The following is a 27,468-nucleotide window of genomic DNA, read 5'->3' as shown; positions in this document are numbered from 1 at the left end:
AAAGATTACTAAATGAATGATTCCAAGTGTTTTCTAGCAAATATTTGCTTTAGGAGATGTCTAGCTTTGGGAGATGCACTAACCCAGAAACATGGTTTCCAGCTCCCCTGGTTGGAAGGACCATTTCAAGCAGTGAATTGAACACAAGCCCATGGGGAGCTCCTTCTCCAAGCCCGAGTGTGGCCTGAAAGGGACGTTTTGAGGGAGGCATGAGCTAACCCTCTCCTGCAGTGAGCCCAGTGCCAACCTCAGCAAGCCACAGACAAAGAGGAATAGAGAGCATGGAAACGCTACAGTGGTGTCTCACAGTGGCACCTCTGGGGAACTGAACAATGTTTGTGGAGTCTGAGACCAGTGCATTTCTCCATTGATCTGTTTGCTCTCTCACTGGGGAGGACAACTGTTAATGCAGCAATTGCACACCACTGTTAGAAGCCTGGTTTGCCTTTATGCTGGGTAGCATTTTATAAGCTTTCAGAAGGTAATACCTCCAGATTATGGTCTTTGCTGTGTGAAGATTAAGCCATTCTGTGACTTAATTGCTCAAAGTCCTTGCCCACATTTGCTCTCACTGGTAGCAGATTGCTGCAGGTGAAGCTGTTGCATGTGAGAGCTTTCTCCTGGCTCCCCTTTCCTTCCAAGTGTGCAGGAGAACTGTGCCCTGGTGTGGCATCACAACACTGGAAACCAAAAGCTTGAATTTGTGCTGGATGAGTCACTGTCCGAAAGAGGAACATTTAGAGGAAAGCAGCTGATTGTTTAAGGAATGGCTATGAGGAATGGGATTTGACTTGCCGTTTACCTTAGAACCATTAATCAAAAAAATCAAGTATTCAGTGCTTCTGAAATCTTCCTACCTGTTTCCATGAGATCTTTTTACTCCGAGTTGCTGAATGATGATATTACTGCATTTAGACTATTTTTTTTGCTATAGATGCAGTTGGATTGGTAGTTAAAGCTTGAAAATCCCAGTTGAAAAACTAATTATCTCCATATATCCCAGAAACAAAACCTTTGGGGGCTAATTTAGATTCAATGTTATCATGCTGACAACTTCTTATCAGCCCTCACTTCACCCTTCCTCCTCTATCTAGCTCAAAGGGTTTGCATTCACGGTTGCAGGTGAAACTCTCTGGCACTCCCATGGTCAGGGAGGACATGGTGGGATGCATCGCTCGGGAGATGGCACTTTCCCTCTCTCCGACTTGGTGGATTGATATGTGATGGACTGATACATGGTGAGACGTAGTTGCGAACCAGGAAATGTGAAAATAGATTGCACAGCAGGGGAGGAAAGGGTGCGAAAATCTCATGCTGCTGCCAGGTACCTTCCTAGTGTTTGATGAGCTGATCCATATGGCTTGAAAATCAATTCTCACCTTTTGCCTTGTAGTGCACATGTAGCAAGGGTGAGAGCTCATTATTTCACCCATGTCAACACCTGACAGAAAGGATGAAAGGGATTTATACCCGTCCTTGTAACAGATCCCTAAAATCTTGTCCTCAAGCCTGTATTGCTTTCCTTTTTACACTGGGAGAGTCCAGTCTAACCTGAGCACTCATGATCTTTGCTGGACAGTGTGCCAGAAGCTGGATTTGATCTCAATTTCCATAACATGGAGCAACTGGATCCATCTTTAACCTGGGGGTCAAGCAGGCGAGGACCTCCAGGCCTGGCCGTCTCTGAGCAGGGAGCAGGGCACACCTCCTGCCCTCCCCGTGATTTACCGCTGCCGTGCGGGGAAGTTCTCTTTCCACTCCAAGTATCTCATGCATGCTTGTTTTTGTTAGGGGAGGATTGCTTGGAAAAGCACCTAGAAAGCATCCTCCTCCGTTTGGCCACTCGTACACTGCCGAGGCACTGCTGTGGGGCTGTGGGGGACAGGCAGCACGGTCCCCTGCCCCGGGAGCGCGGGTGATGCTCTCCTGGCGCCAGCCGATGGTCTCGCTGGCCCCTTCCCGTGGGACGCGTACACAGCTCTGCCCGAGCGCCGTTCGCGGCCGTTCCCGCCGCAGGCGCCGCTCCCGGGCGGTGTTTCCGGGGCGCTCCCCGCCCTGCGGGGGGCGCTGCCGCTCCCGCCCCCGCCCGGCCCCGCCGAGCGCCCGCTGCCCCGGGGCGCGGGGCCGGCGTCGCGCCCTCCCCATTGGCTGTCGATGACATCACCGCCCCGCCCCGAGGGCCCGCCCCCGCGCGCTGATTGGCCGTCGCGGCCGCCCGTCGCGGCGGGCCCCGCCCCCGCCGGGCCGTACATTTACGCGGTGGCAAAAGAGAAAGTAACGAGGATGGTGCGGGCGGCGCGCGGGGCAGCGGGCGCGACACGCACCGGCACCACCACCACCAGCGGCGGCCGCCGCCACCAGCACCGGTGTCACCGTCACCGCCACCACCACCATCGCCGCGCACCGGGCCGGAGCGCGCCGCGCCGGTGAGTGCGGGGCAGCGGCGCGGAGCGATGCGGGGCGCGGAGCGGAGCGCGGCGGGCTGCGGGAGCCCGCGCAGGGGCTGCCGCGGCGGGGAGCACTGCTTGGCGGCAGCGGCCCCGGCTCCCTGCGCTCGGGGGCAAAACTTCAGCTTCCCGCTTCTCGTGTGCTCTTCAGTTGTTTGCCCTCGCCGAGCGAGCCGGGTTGTCTCCCTCGCTTATTTAAATTTTTCAGTTGCGTCAGGCGAAGGCGCTCAGGGATCTTTTATCCGCTTTCTTATCCTAAAAAGAAAAGCGAGGGGAGGTTTGGGGAAAGAATGGGCTGGGAAGCCTCACGGGTGAGCCGCCGGCAGCCCCGCTTTGCCCGACCCGGGCACCACCGCCGTGCCCCGGGCGGGCGGGTCGCGGCTTCTTTCCCCGCTCCGGAGGTGCGCGGGTTCGCTCCGTACAGCGGTGGCTGCTGCGGGTGGCAGTGCCCCCGACCCGCCGACATGTGGATGGGGCATCTCCTTGCCCCTTGCCGACGGGCCCGGTGCGGAGCCGGCTGCGCGGGGCTGCGAGCGCTCGCACCGCTCCGGGGGTTTGATGGAGTTGGCGAAGTTGGTGCTGGGATGTGTTTTTCAGCGAGAGCTGCGGCTGCTCCCGAAGTTGCTGCTGAAGGAGAGACACTGTCAGGGCTGGCTTAGGTTGTTTTGCTCTTGTCGTCTTCCTTCCCTCCCGAGTGGAAATGGGGGGATTCTAAACCTGCGCGCTGGATCTTAGCAAATGAGAAGGCAAAGGCTGGGCAGGCAGTGACCTTGATTGGGGCAGAGGGGACCCCTTTTTGTAGAAGCTGTGAATTGTGGTGGGGAGCAGGGAACTTGCCTCATGGACTGCCGGAGAACAGCAGCCTTTCCGGGCCTGGAGCAGGGGGCTTCACTGGGGCTGGATTCACCTCTCTCTCTAGCAGGGGGATGGAAGTGCAAGGTGTGAACTTATTTTTTTAAAAGGATCTCCGGAACCCGATTTTCTCCTTTTCTTCTGGGTGTTTTTTGTTTAGCCTCATGTGTTCAAGTTTGTAACTATCTCAGGAAATTTGTTCACAAGCTAATTTTATTCCATCTTGCTGGAAAAGTTGTGTATCACCACTGACACATTCAGCTATTCAGCTCTTATGCGTTCCTCCCAGTAGTAGAGTCAGCCCAGTAGTTTCTTCCCTTGCAGTAAGCAGCGGGATGAGAGAATGTGCCCTTGTCATTATCAGTAGTGTGCCTTGCAGCCTGGGGTTTCAGAATAGCTCAGCACCATCTGCATGTAGCCAAATGCCTCCTCCTGGGTGTAGCTGCACATCCAGGCTAGTTGCCTGTGTTCTGCGTGCCATGTGTGCACATGCAGATAGCTGAAGTATTTGCTGCAGGATTGAAAAGGCTTTTTAGCAACTACTGTCAGAAAGGGCTGTTAGGTTGAGGATAATGGGTCTTGGCAAAGTAAGTTGTCCTATCTGTAGGTTTATGTTGATTTCATGATCTGTTTTCATCACCTGTTTCTTCTTTCCCCTCCACTTTTTCTTTTGCAGGGTGATCTTGAGTTCTTCTTAACTTGCTAGTGCTCAGCCTCCTCATGCCTCCGTCTCCTCTAGACGACAGGGTAGTAGTGGCACTTTCGAGGCCAGTGAGACCTCAGGATCTCAACCTCTGTTTAGACTCTAGCTATCTTGAGTCTGCCTCTTCTGCCGGTGAGAGCCACTCCAGTCTGCTCGGCGCAGCTGTTGTGTCCCTAAAGACTGCTAATCTCACGTATATGCCCTCATCCAACGGCTCTGCACGCTCCCTGAGTTGTGGATGCAGCAGTGCCAGTTGCTGCACTGTGGCAACGTACGACAAGGACACTCAGGCCCAAACTCAAGCGAGCACCAGCAGCACCCACGCCGGAGCCTCCACCGCCTGCCCTGCCAACCAAATGGTCAACAGCAATGAGAATGCCGGCAGCCTGAGCCCGCTGGGCGGGGTGGGGAGCCCTGTCTCGGGCACCACCAAGCAACTCACTAGCATCAAAATCATTTACCCCAATGATCTGGCCAAGAAGATGACCAAATGCAGCAAGAGCCACCAACAGAACCAAGGACCTGTCATCATTGACTGCAGGCCCTTCATGGAGTATAATAAGAGCCACATTCAAGGGGCTGTCCACATTAACTGTTCTGACAAGATCAGCCGGAGAAGGCTCCAGCAGGGCAAGATCACTGTCTTGGACTTGATCTCCTGCCGGGAAGGCAAAGACTCCTTCAAGAGAATATTTTCCAAAGAAATCATAGTTTATGATGAGAATACCAATGAGCCAAGCAGAGTAATGCCTTCCCAGCCACTCCACATAGTGCTAGAGTCACTCAAGCGAGAAGGCAAGGAGCCCCTAGTCCTAAAAGGTAATTCGCCTCGTTGCCTGCATGTAGGCTCATAGTTTGCTTTGCAGCATGTACACTCTGCTGTCAGCCTCACTGATGGCTGAACCTTGAAAGCATATGCTTATCTCTAGGAAGGCTTGCGTGCCTCCAGTCACTGGTGGCAAAGCAAATGCTGTTCGTGGACAAATCATGGAGCTGGTAGCAGGGAGATGCTTGCTTTTCTCTGAATGTTGTCCTTGAGTAGCAGGAGGGGTGGGAACTGGAAGGAGGAGGAAACGTGCTTCCTGGTGTCTGTGCAGACAAAGAATTTCCCCCATTGCTTGTTCTGAGTATTTATAGCCCAAGGAGCAGAGGTCCAGGAGGGGTTAGTTCTCATTTATCTTGTCAGACTGACCTTTACTTAGCAGCCTTATTTTAGTCTGTATAAAACTGAACTTATAGGTGCTGGAGATGGGCAGTGAGATTGGAGAAGGAAAGACAAGGGAAGTCACTTGGTCTGAGGCATTTTGTCATGGACCAGTCAGCAAAACTTGAGCAATCAAGCCTTGTTTTGGTGGTATGAGGTGAGAATAATGGACAGAGGGAAATACTGAAAAAAGTAATCTGAAAGTGTTGTGTTTACATGTATATGTGTTTATATATGTGTATGGCTTTCCTGTAAAGGTTCCTGTTTTAATGTGGTGTTTGGTTTATCCCTTAATGCTTTGGTGGAAACGAGCCCCACCAATTAAGGCAGCATCAAAGGACAGTTCCCTTTCTTCACTTCATTCTGTAGATCCTATTTATAACAATGCTGCCCTCTAGATTGAATTTCCTTTCCCTTGGGTGTTTATGCCATTCGGAGGCATGGTTGGCAGAGACTGGCTGTGGCACTGAGAAACTATGGAGGGATTTGCTGCTTAGCTCATACTGTATGTATTTAATTCGCTTAAATTTTTCTGTGCAGCTTACTACTTCCAACCTGCCCAATGTGGCAGGAGAATGGATTGGGCTGATAGTTTATCCCCTTTCCTCAGTTGAGTTTCTTAGCTTTGTAGGAGCTAAGGGTCCTGTGAGATACTTCTGTGTGGGTGTATCTTTTGGAAGCTTAAAACTGCTGAACTGTCTCCTTGCTCCCAGCAAGTGTATGGTCATGCTGGGCTTGCTTTGATACTTGCTGCAGGTTCCCTATATGCTTTTATTGAGTCTCTTGGGTTATGGTGGTGACCTTCATCTGTAAAAGAGGGAGATGAGGTGCTTAGCAGAGGGAGATTGTTGCTGGAGTCCTGTATTTCTGGTGGTAATCATTCTGTTCTACAGCCTTTGCCACTAGATATGTGGTTGTAGTCTGCAAGCCTTCCTATCCTCAGAAAAATGGTATGCTGAAAGTGTTTTCAGAGGAACATGGGGGAAAACACTGAAGCTTCTGTGGACCTCAGACTGGTACTTTTTCAGTACCTGAAGTAAGATCCTGATGGAGATGAAGCTGCAGAGCTGTAGTTGGGCAGCACTGAACTGTTGAGTGCTGTGGGCAGGTTTTGGCCAGCCCTTTCTCCCACCTTCCAACTCTGGGTGCTGCACTGGGTTTGACCAACTGCTTGTGAGAGTCCTTGGGCCATTTTTGGTTTTCAAACATTGAGAAATGTTAGCATCTACCTAAGAGACCTGCTTAGCAGAAATCCCTTCCCCAAACTGGTCTGCCAACAGATCTGGAAGCATGCCAGAGGAGAGAGAAGACCCAAATCCTTAGCTTTTTCGATGTAGTGATCATCTGGGTCAGAGCAAACCCCACCTGGGGGAGCATATAGTGAGGAGCTCCCCCTATCACCTAAACTCCCTTCCTCTTCTTTGAAGTGGAGCTCAAACTGGGGTCAAATGGAGTTGAGCATGGGATAAAGCAGCATTTAGGAAGGCTGCTATTAAGCTTCTGAGCGGGAGGAGTGGTGCTGGAACCACTCGTTATTTAGTTTCACTTGACAGTTAGTGTTTTTTCCATGGTGCTTCGACAACCTGGGAGCTGGCACATGCACATACCTGGATTCAGGCACTAAAATGAAACTGAGGGTGGCTGGGGAGCCCTCTTTGCCTACGTTTGTTATTTTGAGTGATTTCTCTTGCTCTCTGCTATCTGCTCCTAATTTATTGCCGGCCCATCTGATCCCCTGTGTTGTGTTTGCAAACAGTGGTTGCTAGCCAGGCTGTCCAAGTTTATGTCCCCCTGATCTGGTGCCACCTTCTCCATGTTTGGTGCTGCCTGTCAGCCCGTGGCCCCATTGCCGTTTTCGTGGCACGGTGTCACGTTGTGGGGTGAATCCGATCGGCAAAGCCGAGGGTTGGGTTACATCTTTGGCTGACAGCACGCTGGGGTAGCGATGTGGCCCTGTGTGCATTTAGTTTTTAGGTGCCCCAGTCTTTTTAAGCAGCAGAGAAATTCTGTGCTGTTCTTCAAGGCCAGGCTGTGATCTACAGATAAATGTATGTATGGTGTACCTTATTAGGTTCAAGTTAAAAAGAGGTGGCCTGATGTATTTTTAATGTAGCAGACCAATATATAAACTAGCATTGTGACAAGAGAGGGTTTACGTATGCTGTGGTATAGGGGGATTTTAAAACCCGTGTTCCTCCCTTTCTGTTCATTCCTCTCTTTGCTGCTTCCTTTAACGTAGAGCATATTTTTGGTCATAAACATAATATATGCATAATTTTGATTTAAGCTCTTTAGAAGAAAGATTTTCATGTTTTTTTGTTCACAAGGCATAACAGCACTTGAGACAGACATAACCCCCCTACTTTTACGAAGAAAATAAGCCCATAAGAATCCTGCATTTCACGGGCTGTAGCAGGCTGAGCTATCAGGGCTGAAGCTGCTGCTTAGCCTGTTTATATGCAAAATAGGGAGAAGTCATGTTTCCCCCAACACCCAGTCACACCGTACTGGACCCTGGTATTGCATGCTTGCTGAAACCCAAAGGCCTCACTTTTTTGGATGCCTTTTTTTTTCTATTTTTATTTTTTTCTTAGCATTGGAAAGGAAAGGGAGCAAACCAATGATGTGAGCCCAGTGTCCCTTCTGCTTGAGGTGAATGTCAAAGCTGTTGCTGAATTTGGGGAGGGAGAGAGCATGGCTCTGTGACCCTGGGTGGGATCAGCAGCCCTGACCCTCTTTGGTGGGATTGTGCTCCTTTCCCTCCTGCAAACCCAATGGTGAGGGATCTCTACCTTCCCTGAGCACTTTGGCTCAGAGGAAGTGGCCTGGAGTCTTGAAGGCTTGTGTGCTAGAGTTTGCTACTGGGATCTAAAAATAGAAAGTGGGAAATTCATTTGCATTCAGACGAAAAGTGTTATTTTTACCCTAAACTAAAATGGTTAGGTTTGGAGTTCAGCATTTTTTTTCCAAGTTAAATTAAATCTACAAAGGAAACAAAAATGAAAAATTGAAGCATCTGTGCCAACACATCTTGACAACTTTCAACACAAAAGGAGTTGCCTTGGTGTCCCTGACCACTGTCTGGTAGTATTGTCTCCATCTTGCTGTTCCTCCTCTACCTTTGAGGCCCGGCAGTGGGTGCCTTGAGAACCTGCTCAAGTCTTGTGTTTAGTTTGTAAAGGCTTCTGTGTTTGACTGCAGGGTAACAACTGAATTCAAAAGCAGAGGTGCAAAATGTAGTTTGGCAAATAATTAATTCTTTTTCTTCTCCTTACATGCTGTAAACTGATGGCTGGACTGCTGCAAGGGAGATGGAGAGGAACTGACTGGTTCCTCCTCAACAACTGATTGATTCTCTGTTCTTGTTCCCAGTCTGAGGAACTTATTTATGCTCTGGCTTTCAATCTTCTCACTGCTCATCTAACAGGGAAATAAATGAAGCAACTTGCTCTCATTATAGTGGGTAAGACCTGCCAACAAACCACTTCATGCTTTCTGCCATGGTCTAAGAATAGCTTCAGATCTCTTACCACACCAGAGTCACATATCAGCAGAGTTGAAACAACTACAGAGGGCCTGAGGTGCCTACACAAGGAATAAGTACCTGGTTTATGTTCCCCCATGTTTGTGTAAAATACTGTGAGCAGCTGCCTTAGAAATACCTGACCTTGTCATAATCTGTGCAAATATATCATTTATTGTTATTATTATTAGCTGTATAATTCAACAGTGTCAGTGTTGCTTTAAATCCTAATTGGATTACACTGCACTAGACTATTTGAAAGTAAAACTTGATGTAATGGTCAACAAATCCAGCTGACCAACAAAACATGTGCCTGGCACTTATTTCCACCAGAGATCTCCACTGAATAAGTATTAGGTCATGGTTGTAATAGGGAAATGTGTAGTTTTAAACACATTGGATGTCTCACATGCATTACTTAACATTTAAAAATAAAGCGTGTTCCCTCTGTGCTGCAGAGGAAATCTGGCCCCATCAGTCGCTAGGGAAAAAACTTCTGCTGGCTCTATTGAGGCTGAGGTTTCACCTTCAGTTTTCAGACTGATTGCTGGAGCTTAAAGTATCTTTCTACTGGAATAAATAATCTTGGCCATAATACTTGAAAATTGATTGTGTGTCTGCACCTTTGGCATATAGATAAATTGGGGCGATTGTGTGGTTGGACACCGCGGTCTTTACTGTATTTTGAGGGGATACTTCTGCAGAGTAGTGTACCTCTAAACTTTGCCTATTCATCAGTAATGGAAAGAGTGGCATTTCCTCCCAGATAATGGCATCTGAGAGTTTGAAGAGCTGGCTTACAGGGTACCTATCACATTTAAACTGTCCTTGGAGGGAAGAGAGCAATGACACTGCCTTGGAACAGGAAGGAGGTTTGTTTTTTGGTTTTGTTTTGTTTTCCTTTTTTTGGCTCTCTAGTTTGTCCTACCCTTGGAAACTAAACTAAGAGTTAAGCAAACTGTTACATTAAGCAGACATCTCTGATGCTTGTAAAGAAAAACTGCTCCAGTTCTGTGTGAACTGGGGGAACATTCCCTGTGATGTTCCTGATAGGTAGATGTTGGATTATAATTAGCTGAATCCTTCATGTGCTGCCCTTACCCTTACCCTGCCAGAGGTGAGAACTGTTTTAGTAAAATCTTTATAGGACTGCTGCTGGTCTGTTTTCTGGCTTTTTACTCTTGAGGTGACACAGCCTTTTGGAGAGGTTTAGGGTGGCTGTATCTTAACTGATACAGATAGAATTTATTTTTTTTTAGACCTATACATGGGGAGTTTGCCTTCCAAAGGAGCAGTCTAAGTTTTTATGACACTTAAGTAGCACAAAAAGTTTTAGTGAGATCGCCTTGGCTTTATGTTGCATTCAAAGTGGGGGATCATCTACTTGTCTTCAGGCTACAACTCTTTCTTGACTCTGTGAAAAGCCTCATTACAGTTAGGGGTTTTTATTTATGCAGGCAACTTGGAAGTAAAGAAATTCCATAAATATTAGCAGCATGCACACATCATAATATCCGTCTGTTTTGCAATTTCACTAGTCAGCCAGCAGGGAAACACCTCTCAAATATTCAGCATCAGCTTGCAGGGCTATAGAAGTCATGCTGTTTAAAGAAATAGATTATGGTAATCTGAAGATGACCTAGTGCATTGTCCCTTTGTGTGTAAGATAAGATTATGCGTGGTGCTGTGGCCTTGTTGGGAAGTCTCTGGGGGGCCTGGGAGAGTGCTGGCTACAGAAATCACAAGGATGACCTGAATTACTGCAAGGAGTTGTTTTTCTGGAGCTTTGATTCTGGGTGCTCAACTGAATCTGTCTTGAGCAGATTTTTAAACACCTCTGTACTGTAAAAATTAATTTGTGGTAATCACAAAGGTGTTTGCTAAGATGGGGCTTAAAGAGCAGTGTTTATCATGGATATCACCTTTCCCTGCCTCGCCTAAAAGTCAAAGCTGGCAAAGAGTCCCATTGAGAGTAGGCTGGATAAAGGTGCTGTCTTGAGCATTTAACTTGCTTCAGCTTCCTCTGGCAGGCCTTTCACCTGCTCTTGATCCATTGAATGCTGAAGATTGTGGGAAAGCTGAAAACGTGCGCTAGTGCCTTTGGGTTCAGCCACCAGTCCTTGCTGTGCTCTCAGCACACCCTGTATGGAGGCAGAACCGGGGACTGCTGTGAGCAGAAGGCATGGAGGAATTCAGTGGGCCTGTTTCTGCAGCTGGGAAGTCCTGGGGTGCTCATAGTCTCTGCACAGGGTGGCTGATCAATGCTAAGCTTGGGGGTTTTTTTTGTTTGTTTTGGATTTTTTTTTGTTTTGTTTTGGTTTTTTGTTGTTTTGTTTTGTAGGATTTTTTTTAAACCTTGTGACTTTTTAGTACAGGAAACTCTTTGTTTCAATTAATATCTGTGATGAAGGCAACCTCACATCCGGAAGTATCTCAGCGCACCAAAGGTTGGTTTTGGTGTGTCCTCTGCTGTTCTGAAAGATGTTGATTCCCGAGGAGCCTTTGTCCTGCCAAAGGTGGTCTGACCTGGTTCTGCAACTGTATAGCAGCATTTTGGAGCTTGAAGGAAAGGGGAAGAGCTGGGAGAAGCAAGTCTGTCTCCCATATGGTGCAGAAAGGAGGTAATCTGACTAGAGGGATACTTTGTGCCTGTATAGCAGAGTGGTCTTGTGGCCAAGTGAGCTCTGGCCAAGGCCGAGTGATGGTTAGTCTCCTCCTCTGTGACTAAGCATGCACAACAGACTTGCTGTGAGGCCTTAGAGAACTCATTTTCATCTGACTGGGCTTTTTTTTCTGTCCTTTGCACTGTTTGTTACACTGAGCTCATTTCTCTTGTTGACATCGGCGTTAAGTGTTAACCCAGGTTTGTCCATAGTCACAATGGTGCCCTGGAACAACGCAGTTGCCTGTTGCAGAAAGTGGGAGACGAACTGAGGAGCATCCCCTTCCTCCCTTCCCTTGCTAGTGCGTTTTTGCTAAAGTAATAAACTGTAGGCTCTGATTTGCCTCTAGGTGGTTCTTGTGCTTTTAAAAATTCAAGGTTCATTTTCATGTGTTTCTCTGCTTGGGTGAGCAGGTTACCTCCTTTTTGAAGGAAAACTCTGCTCACAATGAAGAAACTAAGATCCAGAATGGGGCACAAGCTTCTGGTCTCCTGGCACTTGGTTTTAGTGAGCATGTTCCAGGAATGTATGCAGAGGAGAGACCCAAGTTGGCAAATCTGCAGGGAGCAACTGGGACCTTGTAGGTCTAGGTACCATCTAGTCCCTGGGGCAGTGCTAGCCTTGTCTATCTCAACTATCACAGCTCCCTGCAGTGGGAGCTCCCCTGTGACCCTGCACTGGACTGTCACCACTGGACTGTTGTCACAGGAGGGGTCTGGGGTTAGTGGGTTGTGGGGAACTGTAAGTCTGTTATCATCTGCTGCTGGCAGGGCACAGATGTGGACAGGGGGTGGGAAGGGTTGGGAGCCACTGCTCCTGCTAGGGTTAGTTGTTGCTTTGCATGTATGCAACACCCTGTTTCCAAGATCATGACTTTGAAGGAGGAAGTTGCAAAAACTAAATTAAGAGAAGAATAATAGTGATGTGAACACATTGGTTCCAACTCTTTTATTATGCCCTAGCTTTAAAACATCTACAGCATGCTGGGATTAATTCCCACTTGATTCACTGCAACAGAGAAGAACTGCTTCTAATTAAAGGTAATAAAAAGAAGAACAAATGTTATTCCTTGTCCACACATGAATTATCATATATATTTTTTAATAATGCCTTAACTTGGAAAATAGAAGCTAACTTGCAAGCTTCTGTAATATCAGTCGAATTGGTTGTCTCCAGTTCATTATGCCAAAGTGTGATATTAAGGCTTATGTAAGCAGTTGAACACTAATGTTTTAAAAGCAAAAGCTGTTGTTGAAGCAGTTGATCTATACTGTGTTGGTGATGGGCTCTAATTCCTCTTGGTCTCTGTTAAGGTAATGGGAGTCTCTCTGTCCAGCTGATGAAAGCTAAGAATAAGATTTTTGCTGCTGCTTAGAATTCCACATATTTTAGGTACAAAACCACTATGGTTGCAAATGTGAGGTTAACTGTAAGTTTGCAGGTGTTTGTGTTAGTCCTGCAAAGCAGAGCGATATCTCTGTTGGGGGATAACACAGTTCTTATGCTTCCTGGGAAACATTAATGTTAACTCACCTGTGGAGACCAAGGAGTTATTTTATTTGGAGACAACAGTTGATTTTGATCTGGCTGAAGATATTCCTTGTTTTATTGCTATTTAGGTCTGGCTTCTGTAAATATGACTTTTTCTTTTCTTCCCCCTCCTCCCCCTTCTGTCCCTTCTTCCCTTGACTCTGGAGTATATGGATGCAATCTGGGTCAACTTTCTCTCCCTATGGAGTTTTTAGGGGCCTTGGTTTTTAGACTTGGTTCCTTGACCATTATGATTGGGATTTAAGTGTCAGCAGGGCTGGCCCTGGATCTTGTGTCAGAGTGGAGGCTGGCATGCACCATGCTAGTTCCAGTAGCTTGCTGCTTTTATTTTTGGCTATGTGGCACTGGAATATGTCAAGTCAGCACCCTTTATTTTCTGTTTTTTCTTCATGGGCTTTGAAATACCTTGCTGGAAGGTGTCAAATTGGAGCCAGGTAGTAGTATTATTTGTAGCCCAAAGGGTAGAAGCTCTTCAGCAGGAATGAATGGCACTCCCAAATGCTGGTGTGGTATATCAGCACCTTGTTTTCCATTCATATTAATGTGAATGGTGCTGGTGTTTCTGAAGTGGAGGAGCAGCGGTTTGGATTGGAAAAGAGCCTGTGTTATCCTCAAGAGAAACAAAGCAGCCTGCTCTGTCATTAGAAAGAAGCTGTCCTGAAGAGGTTGCCCTTAAAAGGGTAAAGAGAATAAATGGATGGCTGAACCATGAAAATGTCAGTGTTCTTGAAAACATGCAAATTAAACAGAAAGGTCCACTCCTACAAATCCAGGATTACAGATGTCTGACACAGTGCTGGGACCGTTCTGCCTCTTCAGACATGCTGAGCCACAGAGAGCTGTGGCTGTCTGCATGCTGCTCGTGTGTCGTCGCACCGGCTGCTGGCTGTCTCCAGGCTAGTTGCTTGAGAGATGCACATGGTGATGGGCAGGGAGAGAACTTGTAATAGATTAAAAACCAAATAAAACTTGATGTTCTGGGCAAATCTGCTCATCTCTACCCCTCTCTGTGAAAACAGACCCATAGCTCTTTGCCAATATAAAACCATTTGTGGTATTTTATTACATTAAAATAGTTTCTGTTCCCTCCCCCCTCACTTCCCCTTGCCTCCTTTGTACATAGCTTTAGCATTTCTTGATGACCTTTTTGTTAATATGATTTCCAGTGGGAGCATTTCACAGTAGAAGTATGTATTCCTTCAGGGTTTACGCTGACATTTCCAGTGATTATTTAATTGGACTTCATGTTAGCCTACATCCCCACGGGAACGCATACTTTTGGTATGAGGAGTTGTAATGTGTCTAATTTTGAGTTTCTGCTATAAACGCTTGCCCTCCAGGGAGGGTAAGTCCAATCCTCCTCTGTGGCTGCAGAGTTGTCACCGTAGTGTGTTTGGGATGTGGGGTTTCTTGTCTTGTTCCTATTTACATTCTTACATAGTTTAATCCTTGTACCAAAATTTGGAGCAGGCCTTCTCCTCTTTCACCTTCCTGACCACTCCCCAAGGATAACACAGTGCTTTGAAGGCTGCTGGTTTATTTTCCCATGAATACTTTAGTTTTTTCTTTAAAAGGGGCAGACTCAGCACTCTCATAGCATAGGGCAGATTTCCAGTTACAAGCTGGAACGACTGTCTTGAATGCAGAGATGTGGTCCAGAAGTATTCAGAGCAGCTTCTGGACAGGCTGGTGAGTAGTCCAGAAGTTAGTGGCATCTCTTGGATGCTCAAGGTCTGAGGAAAAAACCTAAATTAAAGACAAAAAAAAAAGGCATAAAGAAAGAAAAAAAAGAGAAAAAAACTATATTTAAGAAAAAAGAATCAAACTGAAAAACTGCAGAGCCAGCATCTCTGGCCCAGCCTGGCAGGGGAAGGGGCTTTTGGTGACCTCTTTCCTTCCTCCCTGGGACGTGTCTCTAGGACAGCTGGCTGTGCTGTTCCTGGTGTCAAAATAAAAAATAAAAGTAGATGGGACCAGGGACCTCAAAGACCAACAGGAGAGGATGTGCTGTGGCAAGGGGTGTGAGCTGTAGTGAGATAAAATTAGAAATAACACGCAAACGTGTGCATGTGTCCCTCGATGCTGAGGGGAAACCTTTCCTCTTTATCTGGTGTCACACTCTTGACTTCTAAAGGAACCTCAAAGCCATTGTGTCAAGGATGTGCTTGTAAATTCTCTAAGCCAGAATTTGTGTACAAACTGACCTCTCAGGATAGTTCCCACACGGGAAAAAAACTGACCTTGTAAGTTCTTCGGAATGCGGAGTTTTGCCTTTTTTTGAAGTGCTGTTGGCAGCTCGATTAGACGGAAAGACTAGATTAGATTGAGTGTATCGAGGTGGAAGCTGTTCTTTGTGAACTGTTTACTTTTACTTTTTTATGTTTGTTTAAAGCTTAATCTTTCGCGGCAAGGCTGATGCTGAATGCCGTGCGGGCGACAGGGAGAGAAACCCTGCCATGGGTCTTTCGAATGTTCTGCAGACAGGTGAGAAGTAAACTCACAGGATCAGGAAGTCAGACCTATTTACTTGCTATCAGCAACAGAAATAAAAAAAACTTTCAGTTATGCCTTTGATTTTGGAAACAGGGGGGCAATGTGGGTTGTTGAGGTAAATGTGGATACTTATATTGTAAAAGGATAGATTTTTTTGTTGTTTTTTTCTCCCCCTTTCTTTAACAGCAGGAATGGTAAGGTGTAAAGCAGTCCTGATGTCACTGTGGCCTCCCTGTACTGTAGAAGGATGGGCTCCCCTCTGTTGTCAGCTTTATCTCGTGTAAAGCTCCCTCCAGTGTTTAAAAACAAACAAACCTCACCACAATATCCTTGAAATCAAAGGAGCAACTCCTAATGTCACCTGGTGACTATGGTCCCATAAGTCCCCACCCTTTTGGACAGAGGGGAGTTGCCTTTCCCACTCTGTGGGCCAAATACAATATTTTCAGTCATGTCAAGCTTTCATGTAGAGTGAACTCTACAGCAGTGAGGGCAAGCTTTGAGCACTGCTCACCAGTAGCATGGTGAGGAGGACATCTGCGTGAAGAGTAGGCACTGACCTGCTTGGATTGGCCCTCCTGAACTATCCTTCCCACACTTCTAGTCCTTCATGAGAGCAAGGAGAGCCCTGGTTGGATAAAGAAAGTCTGTCTTGTGTTATTAATGAAATCTAAGCATCTCTTCTTTAAGTACCTCAAGATGAACAGAGCATAATCCTCAGTATGGACCATGAACCATCTTTGCTCTGGCTAAAATCATGACAGCGAGAGCTGTGAGCAAGTGTCATGGCTGGATCTTCTACTGCAAGGTGGTCATAGCTCCCATGCCCTATGGGTGCAACCCCAGTGCCTCAGTGCCTTCCCTGCTAGTGCCTTTGCTAGTCAGTAGACCTACACCTGCATGCATAACTGTGTAGGTGGGGTGGTATGAAGAGATGGTCTAGGTGGTTGTCCATATCCTGGGAGTGGATTTGGCCTATAATGGCAGAATTCTGCTTCAACCTGTACAGCAGCATTTTTCCTTGGTGGAAGACCCATCGTACAGGAGCAGCCCAGATTCTGGCATTATTGTGGTGGTGGCTCAGCACCAGCGTGTCACCCTGCAGCAGGACCTCCAGACACTGGTGGCAGCATGGCAGGGGGTGGCTGAGGGACCTGGACCCTCCTGGCAGCCTGAGGAAGGGGGAGAGTGCCAGGTGGGTGAAGCATCTGGACAATACCTAACCTCTATTTTTACATGCTAGAGTCACGTTTGCTTAACCTTGAGGCATCCTGTGCTTTGAATCAACTTGACACAAAGTCATCTGTTCATTAATAACACAGGAGCAGTTTAATTGTTGTCTTAGTGGAAAAATACATGAGACTGTCATCAGCTGTTGCTTCTGGCAGTGCTTTTCTGCAGTAATGTAAATAAATGAGGTCACAGGTTTAAAGGAACAGGCTGTACTTGCACAAATTGAAAGCGTCGTCTTAAACAGATATGCACCAATTGTCTGAGTGTCTCTGTCCTGCTCCCCAAATGCTCACTGTAACACTTCAACCTTAAACACACTCAAACGCAGCCGCAGGGGCTCGGTGTGCTATGGTGGTACTGACAGGGCACATGCTGAGTGGATGTTTTAAAACTTGGCTTCATTCCTGAGCGAGTAATGCCTGGGGTGGCCAGAACTGTGGTATTGCCGAATTCTCTGCTGTGCACCCTGCAAGAGCCCAGCAACACAAGAGGAGGGGAAGTTACAGATCGAACATCTTTTCTGCTGATGCTTCCCAGTGTCCTGGGATTTCTGCTCTTGTTGCCTCTGTGTGTATTGCTTTTTTTTTTTTTTTTTTTTTTTTGAGATGGCTTTGTGGTATTGTAATCGAGGATGAGCAGATCCAGAAATCCGCCTGGACAGATTTGAAAGCTGTATAAAAGGTCTGGTTGTCTCCCGAGACCACGTGTTCTGTCTAAATGTGGCTCCCACATCTGCAGTCTGTCATGTATAAAAGTATGTTCCTGTTTGCAGTTGTAGCAGGAACACCCAGTACCTGCCACGCTCAGAACAAAGTATGTCCACAGCGATGAGGTAATGCAAAGGTGTTGCTTTATTGTGAGGGCATTTCATTGTAGCTGCCTCCCTCTAAGCTCTCTCACTGCAGAGGGAACAAGGTCGTTTACTCCCTTGACTGTGGGGTAAGAGCCCATTTCCAGATAGGAAACATATTGCAAATCTCCCAAAGCATATTGTAAACCCACATCCTAGTTTGCATATAGTCACACAGCTAAAGAGCAGCAGTGGTGGCAGAAGGAGGTGCCAAAGGAGAGACAGAGGAGGAGGGCAGGTGTTACTGTACTCCTTGTACTTAATTCTCAATCTTCTCAAAAAACAAACAACAAAACCCCAAGCTAAAAACCTACAACAAAACAACTACAACAAAAACAACCCAAATAAGCAAACCCCCAACCAACCAATCCTTTTTTATAAATGTGTACAGGTAAGGTTTGTTTTTCTTGCTTTCTTCAAAGATGGTTCTATTGCAGGGTTACAGTCCCTCATAAAAGCTGATTGCCTAGTTCCTGCTCTACCTTTTGTGCCTCCTCTGCATTGTATTTGCCCTCTTCTGATGGCAAATGACAGACACTGTGTTTAGCATGATTTTTATGCAAGCACCATGCTGCTTGTCTTTTTTTATTTGTTCAGAGCTGCTTTGGCTCCTGTCCAGCCGCTCACCTGGTCTCGTAGTGCTGGTGCAAGCCTTGGGCTCCTGGATGGCTTTGGGGCTGGGAAATCTGTGTGCAGCTGCTGCCCGGGTGCTGCTCAGCGGGGGAGTTTGAGGAGCATTAAGCAAGATGTTTATGGGCCGATGGCTGCGAAGAACTCGAACAAGCAAGTGTGAGTAGCTGGAGCACGTCCGGTGCTGACTTGAAACTTCCTAAAAGTTTTGAAGTCTCAGACAATCGAAAGTCTGTTGTCACTCACTAACTGTTCTGGCAGGGTAGGATGCTGGAAGATGACATGCAGTTATAATTGCAAAAATACCTGGTTTTTGTATCAGTGGTGAGCAAGAGCTCTCAGTCCTATATTGTGTCCTGCTGGATACCAGGCAAGGCCATCTGCCAGGAAGGGTCCTGCTTCATTGGTTCATTTCCTTATGCAAGAAATACTTTGGGTTCCCCAGAGTGCCGAGCATCCTTGTATATCCATCTTTGTTTGGATATTGGTAGGTTCAGCCCCTCTAAACGCCTATCCAGCTGCCATTTTGGCACAGAGAGTGCACAAAAGCACTTGGGATGTTCTCTGCACCCACGTGTGGGCTGCATCAAACTGACTGAGCAGTTCAGGCTTTTTGCTGTACTTTGGTTATTACAGCTGTGTGGTGTGTTTAAAGGCAGAAGAGACAGGCTACGAGCGTGACATTGTGTTGAAGTGAACATTGGTGGCTTATCTGGCTGCTGGCATTTTGGTTTGTCACTGAAGGTAGCTGCACATCTGAGTCTAGGCTCCGTGGCTGTGGTTCAAACAGCACTGCCTTGCATGCTGATGGACTTTCATGGTGGATATATTATTATACTGCCTCTTTACTTAGGCTTCCCCTATATGATGAAGGCTTTTTGCACCATCTGAAAAGCTGCTTTTAAAATATAGCTTATCTCTGTGCTAGTGAGAAGCTTCTGCTAGGCTGTGCCTCTTGGCCACAGGCGCTGTTACTGCCCTGTATAATGCTTCCTTCATGCCCCAGGGTAGGGAAGGCTTGGGCAGTGTCAGCCACAAAACAGCTTTTGTTACAACCACGAGTGGAGTCTCTGCATCCATGCCTTGAGCTTCCTTGTTATCTGGAGTTGTGGTCAGTAGTAGTGATACGTCTTAGACTTTACTGAGTTGAATTAATCAACTCTTAGACCAGGAACTATGTGTTGGCCTCCTCTCCCAACTCCTCTACCCCTTTTACATGAAGTCTTTAAGTGCTGAAATAGCAGCTTCTTGACAAAGGAATACAGATGCATTTGAATAGCCTGTACATTGTATTTACCTTCATGTGTTAAGTCTATCCCTCTTTTACTCTTTCTGACTGCTCATAATTAACTTTACTTGGACCTGCTTCAGGAAGTAATCTCATAAACTTTAGAAAAACTAAGTATTATGCGTGTGTGAGCTCCGCTTAAATTACAGTAGTACCTCATAAATCAGCTAGGTACGAGGATTGTGTGTGGTGAGAGTGGAACAGCACTCATGAGGTGTCTGGATCCTGTTTTGGGACCTGCAGGACTCATGTGGCAGTGCAGATCCAAGCTCAGCTCCTGCTGTTGGCGTAGGATTCAGTTTCTCTCCATGACTGCATCTTGCTGCCTTCTTTCTGAATACCAGTGTTCTTGTGCAATCTTCGCTTGTTCACGTGTCTGAGCCAGTTCAGGTTAGTAATCCTCTCCCCAGTAATGTGTTCTTTCAGGGACATTTGCTCTGAGAGTTGCTTGGGTATAGTACTTTAAATATTCCTTGAACTAACTTTTTAACTCCCCACCCATATGAGGAGGTGAACAAGGGGAATGGGGGATGTGGCCTGACATTAGGAATAGTGATCACTGGCAAATGCCTGGAAAGAAATTGTGGGTGAAGCTATTATATATTTAGCTTCTCCACTTGTTTGGGCATCTTCCACATGCTGTATTTGGGGTCTCCTTCCCATCCTTTGTCCTGATGCTGCTGCTGGAGTGGTGGGGATTGCCCTACACCTCTTGATTTCTTCTGAGTGCAGTGATAACAGAGGAGCCCTGCACAATGTAATGGTCTCTTGTCCTCTCCTCCATGTCATTTGCTGGACCAAAGCTCACAGTGAGGAAGAGTTGGTAGCAGGAGTAATAGTGTCTTCTGGCCAGTGGGGCAGGCAGAGGACCTGAGAGTAGGACATGGGTGGTGAGGAAAGAACTTGCTTTAGACTCTCCAGCTGTGCTGTATCTTACAAGGCAGCTGGTGAAACAGGATGGTGTCTGCCACACCATCAGTGTGTCTCCACCTGAGGGATGAAACAATGGGATCCTACCTCCAGCCACCTATTCCCTAAAGCCTGCAGGAGAGGTGGAAAATGAGCATTAGCTCTGGGCCACTAAAGCAACTTTTTCAGGGGTTTTCCTGAGAATCCCAGCATGCTCCAGTTACTGTTCAAATGGCACTATTGAAGCTGAATGGACTGCTTGCCTACGTAGAAGGATGGGAATGTGGGTTAGGGCTTAGCCTTTAGCCCAGACTCTAGGCTGGGGATGTTGGTTTGGATGAGACTTCAAACATCTTCAGCTTGGAGACCGTTGTCTTGTTTGTTTTCTTAAGTGGATTAAGAAGACTTTTCAGACCCCGTTGAGGCCATGTGGTGCAGTTGGCAGTTGAGCGCAGATTTTTGTCCTTGCTTCTTCTTTCTCCCCTGATCCCCCGTTGTAACAATTTTGAGAGTACAGATCCTTAAGGCAAAACTGTGTGCTCTGTGTCCTGTAAACAGCAGAAACAGCTGAAGACAAGCACACTTTCAAGGGAAGAGGAAATACTCTACATTTTGTAGACATTTCAAGGATTTCTGGGAAAATGAGTTACTAGCGGAATGTGAAGAACAGGAGTCTGGATGTTTAGAGGGGCTCAGACAGTTGTAGCCTAGTCTGGGTGCCTTGTGCCCATAGAGTACAGAATAGGGCACTGAAATGGCCCTGGCTGAGTACCACCCTATGGGCAGGTATGTCACAGACATTTGAATTCCAGCACTCAAAATGTAGGCATTGGAGCCCTTTGCTGTGTCTGATCCAAAGCCTGAGTGACAGCATGTTTTTCTTTGTTTTAAACCTTCGCTAGATCACTGTGAAAGAGCACAGAAAAGACAAATAGCCTCTCTTTTATTTTTTTTATTTTATGTTATTTTTCTGTTTAAATAACATTATTGGGATGGTGACATTCAGCATTTATTTTGGCTAGTGTAGCTCTTTCTAGTAACTTCAGGGTAGCTCTCCCCCCTCCTGGGTTTTTTTTGGCTTGCAGTTAACAAAGTGCAATTGAGTCTGAACACTTGGCTCCTCTCAGTGCGGAGCATGACTTCAAGTGTCCTGGTACAACAGCAACGTGCGCTTTTGCGGGCGAGGTGGGGGGGGATGTATCACTGCATTCCTCCTCTTTCCGCCTTTTTCTTTCGGAGGAGCCACCTGTTAGCATTACATCAGCGGCTCCCAGGAACGCCACTGCCTCCTACCAAAGGCCTCGCACAAAGTAGTAGTTCTTGTATTGTTTGCACTCAAAGAGCTGATGTCATGCCAGCTGATGTCATTGTGTGCTTTGTGTAATTGCTATGGAAACCAGGCAGGTGGGGAGCCTGGGGCTGATGTCATTCCCGAATGAGGTGTAGAAAGAAGGTTCCCTTTGCTTGCTCCAGCTCTGCAAAGCTGCCCTCCTCAAAAAAAAAAAAAAAAAAAGAAAAATGGAGGGGGAGGGAGATGGTGCTTGAAAAAGCCAGCAAGGCATGCAATAGAGTCAGAGGAGGCATGAGTTGAAAAAGTGACTTCTCCCTCCCCCCTCAGATTCATTTTCCAATCCATATTAATGTCCTAAAAATAGCTCTTGCTAGATATTTTCATGCAGCCGGGGCAGCAAAAGGAGAGCTGTTTGCCACATGTTAAGCAAGCACCTCAGCCTCTGTTAGGTTACAAGGAGTGGTTTTCTTTTGTTCGAGTGCACAAATGTGTACGTACTGTTCCCTGGAGCGATGCCGGGGTGAGCTGCACCCATCCTCAGAGGTGTTGGATGGGGGGATGCCCTGCAGGGTTTGCTCCCACAGGCAAATCTGCTGTGGACAGGTAAAGCTAAGACTGTCCCAGCTGGCTTGCTCCTCTGCTTTAGTGTGCTAATAGGCCATTTGCCCCTAGTTTTGGTGATGTTCTCCTTGAAAAAATACCTTCCTTCTCTCACAGGCTGGTAGGTGAGGCAGCCGCAGCACACTGATGTTGCACAGAGGCGTGTTTGTCTGTGAGCCTGTTCCTTGGCACCGTGTGCCTCGCAGAGGGGAGGACAATGCCTGCTGCTGATTTGTGCTACCCTTGCTGCTGACGGCACAGCATTGGTCACTGTGACAGTGGTAGTGGGGACAGTAGAGCCAGCTCCAGTCCTGGTGGTCCCAGCATGTGCTCTGAAGAAAGGTGGATCCAAAGCGTTGCCACCTTGGGGTATCTAACCAAAATATCTGCTTGGTCTCTCTTCCCAGGAGGACTCAGCGGTTTCAAGCAGAACCACGAAAACCTCTGCGATAACTCCCTCCAGCTGCAAGAGTGCCCGGAGGGGGGAGGAGGGGGCGGTGCCTCCGCTGTGCCCCCCATGCTACCTCAGTCCATCCCCACCACGCCAGACATCGAGAACGCTGAGCTCACCCCCATCCTGCCCTTCCTCTTCCTCGGAAATGAGCATGATGCTCAGGACTTGGAGAAAATGCAGAGGATGAACATAGGCTACGTAATTAATGTGACCACCCACCTGCCCCTGTACCATTACGAGAAAGGCATGTTCAACTACAAGCGGCTCCCGGCCACTGACAGCAACAAGCAGAATCTCAGGCAGTATTTTGAAGAGGCTTTTGAGTTCATCGGTAATTACCCTTGACTGGAAATACTCCTGTTTGTTTTGGGGTTTTTTTATTTTTACCTGTTGTAAGAATTTAGAGTGAATTTTATGCTTCTCCAACTACTCCGAAGGCTGAATAAGGCCATATTTACTTTTGTTTAGGTTGTCAGAAATGCTGAGCAACTCATATGTCTTTTCTTTCTCATCTCTGGTGTATCCAGTTAAGTAGCCTCGGGTTACAATTTTTATGCATTGATACTGACTCCTACCTCCAGGCTTTAAATTCAGGAAACCCGAGAAAATTGAGACTTTTGTCATCCCCTATTCTTGATTCCTTTGCATTCCCAGTTTCCACAGTGCCTTACAGCCAATTTTTCATAGTAACTATTCTCAATGATGGCTCAGTCTTTCCTAACTTAATGAGAAAACTGTCTGACAAACTTTCACACTTTGCTTGTTCCACAATTAGATTTATAGCTTCAAAGTGTATGTGTGGTTGAGTGGATAGTGATGGAAACTTGCATTAATAAGCTCCTAAATCCTGTAGGCTGTGTGAGAGAGTTCACCAGAGACATGCAGCTTGTTGCAGAAGTTGCTGAGGAAATGACCCAGCAACATTGCCCACGTTATTCTGAACCTTGCTAGATCAACCCAGGACAGCCTTCAGCCAAGTTTAGGGCCACACTCAGCTCTGGTTGGTCAGCTAGGCTAAAGCCAGATGGCCACTTTAAGCGAGGGCTTCAGGATGTGATACCAAAAGCTTTTGAGGACCACATCTTGCCCCTCTTTGTGGACACCGCTTTTGTGGCATAGTGAATGTCCACCTGTGCTGCTCCAGCAGAAGTATGTGCCCTGAGAGGTTTTCTGAAATATGCTGGTGGGACCACTGATATATAATTTTACTTTTTTTTGCTGAGGCTGGGCTAATCTCTTTGTCAGTACTTCAGGCTTGACAGTGGAGGACTAGACAAGGGAAGTGTGTTTCTGTGCTGCATCACAGCTAGACCCCTGACTGACCCCATACTGAAGTGGATGCAGAGCCGTGTTCCTCCCTGCCCTCAGACCATCAGTGTTTATGGTCTTTGAGTCAGGGGGTGGGTTCATGGCTCTTGAAACTCAAGCCTGTTTGTGCTGGCTCTGTGGAGGTGCTCCCAGGCTCATCAAGGATTGGGGCCCAGTTGTGGGACTGGGTCCCAGGACTGGAGGTCCAAACTCAGCATGTTTTCCTGAGCCCTTCTGCCCCTGCTGTGTGCCTGGGCAGGGCAGACAGCTCTGAAGCAGATGGCTCGTGAGCCTCCCCTGGCCGTGTTTGGGTTGGCAGGGGACCGTGGTGTGCTGACGTGTGTGGCCTGTAGCTGTGCTACTTTAGTGAAGGTGAACAGAGAAATCACTGATTATGCTGCAGTTCAGATGGAGAGCAGCATTAAAGCCTGAGTCTTACCACTGGGAGCTTCTAGTGGGAGCCCTTGTCCTCTACAATGTGAAGGACCAAAGAACCTCTCTTTAAAACCAAATTTTCCCCAGTGTTCCTAACCCAGCCCCAGCTCTATCAGTAGTGCTGCCAGCTCCCCAAGCTGCTGACTATGATGTGCATGGGAAGGTGGACACCCTGTTTTGGGTGAGGAGTAGGGGAGAGGGAACCTAGCTTTGATCCTCTGGGAAAAAAGCTGTGCCAAGAAATCCCATAAAACCTTAAATTTTGAGTTCAACAAGATGGGGAGATGCAGTAGGCTAAGCTTACGTAAAGAGACTGCAAAGCTCTACTGAGGTCCTTTGGGAGTAAGATGGAGATTTCTGCACCCAGCATTCCTATGAGCTGAAGGATTAGAGCTCTCAAAGCCACTGAAAGATAGTGTTTGGTTTGTGACCTTACCAAGGGCAGAGAAAGCAGCTTTGCTCTGAAAAGGTTTAGAAAGTATTTCAAAACCCATTTTACTTTCCTTTTTAATAATTACGGCTTGGGGGTCTGTCTTCGTTTTTAATAAACAAATATTTCTCCACTGAGAGTTTTTCTCCATAGCAAATTTAGCCAGCTGGGGAAATAACTAGTCAAAGCTTTCCCTTCCTCTGGGTAAACTTTAAATTGCATTTGAGAAGATTTGGAAATGTTTAAACAGCAGATTGTTGGCCTATGTTTCTTTAAATATGTCTTAAAAAAACCACAACCGACCCCAGGTTTAGCTAAGACTAAAGCCATAGGAAGTGAAATCATCAGAAACTCTCTGTGAAAGTGTGTCAAAATACATTAGAGAGTTTCAGCTTTCTGAAATACTAACTGCCAAAAATGTCTAGAGGGAAGTTGGCTTCATTTATGCTTTCACAGTACAGGTTGAACATGTGGGGTGGGATGAACTGTACTTTTGGTGGGGTTGGATTGATGCCAAAACTTGCAAACCAAATTCACACTCGTCCTGTGGATTAAAACAAAAGAAGTAGATTGAAGGGTCACATCTTGAAAGTTTTATCTCCTGTTTTAAAAGCAAGCTATGGGAGATGAGGGTGGTATGGTAGTGACTCCTCTTTCTCATGTCCTGTTAAGTGGTGGTTACAAGGACTCTGTCCTTCCTAGATCATGCCCGGGTTGCCTCCGTCTAAGTGGTGTATCTCGGTGGAGAGCGTGTGTCTGTGTGTTATCCAGCTCCTGCTTTTGTGGAGGCAACACAGCAGAGTGCCCCATTGAAGCTCATTTCAAGAGTAGCTTTGTAAAATCTTCCAAGAACAGGGCTTTGAAACAGATATATTGTTATGAACTGAATCTGAAAATACCTGTTTGTTAAAAAGGTGGTGCCCTACTTTGAAAGACAGGGAGGTTGAGATGCCAATGTAATGCAGCGGCAGAGGTGGAAATGGAGCCTGATGCTTCATCATGGGCCTCGACCTCCCAAATAAATGCTCCCTGGCACCGGCGTGAGCAGTGCAGCAGCAGCTCTCGCTGTGTGGTTCATCTAATAAAGAGATAAGGATTTGGACATGAGGATTTTCAGTGTCAGAGTGGACTGGCAGTTTCACGTGCAGTAACTCTAAAACGTTGGAGGAAGATGGGCTGGAGGGAGGGGGGAGGAAATGCTGCTGTGCTTGTAATCAAATCAAGGGACTTTTCACATTAAGTTACTCTTAATTGCACTGAGCTTGTTCTAATTTATGAACTGGCAAAAATCTTACTTTCTTCTGTCTTTCTTGTTTCTAGAGGAAGCTCATCAGTGTGGGAAAGGTCTCCTCATCCACTGCCAAGCTGGTGTCTCCCGATCTGCCACCATAGTTATCGCTTACTTAATGAAGCACACACGCATGACCATGACGGATGCCTATAAATTTGTAAAAGGCAAACGACCAATCATTTCCCCTAACCTTAACTTTATGGGGCAGTTACTGGAGTTCGAAGAAGATCTAAACAACGGCGTCACACCACGAATCCTCACACCAAAGTTGATCGGCGTAGAGACTGTCGTGTGACGGCAAAGCTGTGAGGTGGCGGTCAATGAAGGGGTTAACCTATTCTTCACCTGATTCGGGGCAGTGATGGGTGGCTTGTGGGTTTTTCTTTTTAGCTTTCAAGGGGAGTTTTGTGGCGAACTTTTTGTGAATAAAAACCTTTTTTGTAAGGAAAGGTTTTTAAAAGATCCAAGAACTTTGCTGGGTTTGGGATGCTGTTGTGATTTCCTTCTCAGACACCGGCAGAGCAGGGAGGCTTCAGAGCAAACGGAGTACTTTTTAAAATCAAAACAAGAAGAAGAAGAAGAAGAAGAAGAAGAAATATTGGGCTTTTTTTCTTTTAATTTTTATTTTTCCCACCTCTCCAGCTACTTGTAGAGTTTATGGCTAAGTAGTCTGTGCAGGTTCATAGACTGAAGAAACCTAAGTTGAAGACAAAACACAAACAGCCAAAACAAAGCAGAAAAAACCCTCCCTGAAACATAAGGGCCTTCATTCTGCAAAGGCTTTGCTAAAGATAACCTAGCAAAATGCTCACCAATGCAAAGGAAATCAGAGCAGCTTAAAAAGTCTGCAAGGCACTTTTCACACTCCTGACTCAAACTAAAGAAGAAAAAAAGTTTATTTGGCGTGTTTCATGTTCCAGTTCTATTTTTCTATTTTGGGGTGTAAGGTTTTAACAGTAAGGGACTTCGATCATTCTATGCCATATGCCTTCACTGGCTTCTTGTGCAATAATAATTTGGGCTTTGATTTGAGTGTTCAAACCAATTAGAGTTGGCTGCCCACTAATAATAATTTTTAGTCTAATAGTGCAACAGCAGCCAGCTTGGTTCAGAAAGGATAAATGAGAGCAATTATTTCGTTCCTTTATATGATTTTGATCCTGGTTACAGTGCCATAAACCTTGTTACATATGTATATCAGAATGTACAAAAATCGAGAAGTTTATTTAAAAATATTTTTCGCACAAAATATTGGTGTGTTCAGTTGTCTATGTAAAAAAATTTGATTATAAAAGAAAAAATCTTTTGGAAAA

General features: G+C 46.5%; 1 protein-coding gene across 1 annotated transcript; it reads left to right on the top strand.

Moving 5' to 3' along the window:
• Nucleotides 1-2,363: 2,363 nt before the first annotated feature.
• DUSP10 (dual specificity phosphatase 10) lies at nt 2,364-27,468 on the top strand. Its single transcript, XM_027681911.1, has 4 exons — nt 2,364-2,426; nt 3,976-4,821; nt 22,645-23,022; nt 26,185-27,468. The coding sequence occupies exons 2-4, from the start codon at nt 4,020-4,022 to the stop codon at nt 26,448-26,450; spliced, it is 1,446 nt and encodes a 481-aa protein (XP_027537712.1). The 5' UTR covers nt 2,364-2,426; nt 3,976-4,019; the 3' UTR covers nt 26,451-27,468.

This window comes from Neopelma chrysocephalum, unplaced genomic scaffold, assembly GCF_003984885.1.
Source record: "Neopelma chrysocephalum unplaced genomic scaffold, ASM398488v2 Primary Assembly neopelma1_61b, whole genome shotgun sequence".
NCBI lineage: Eukaryota > Metazoa > Chordata > Aves > Passeriformes > Pipridae > Neopelma > Neopelma chrysocephalum.
This window is presented reverse-complemented; position numbering and strand designations above follow the sequence as displayed.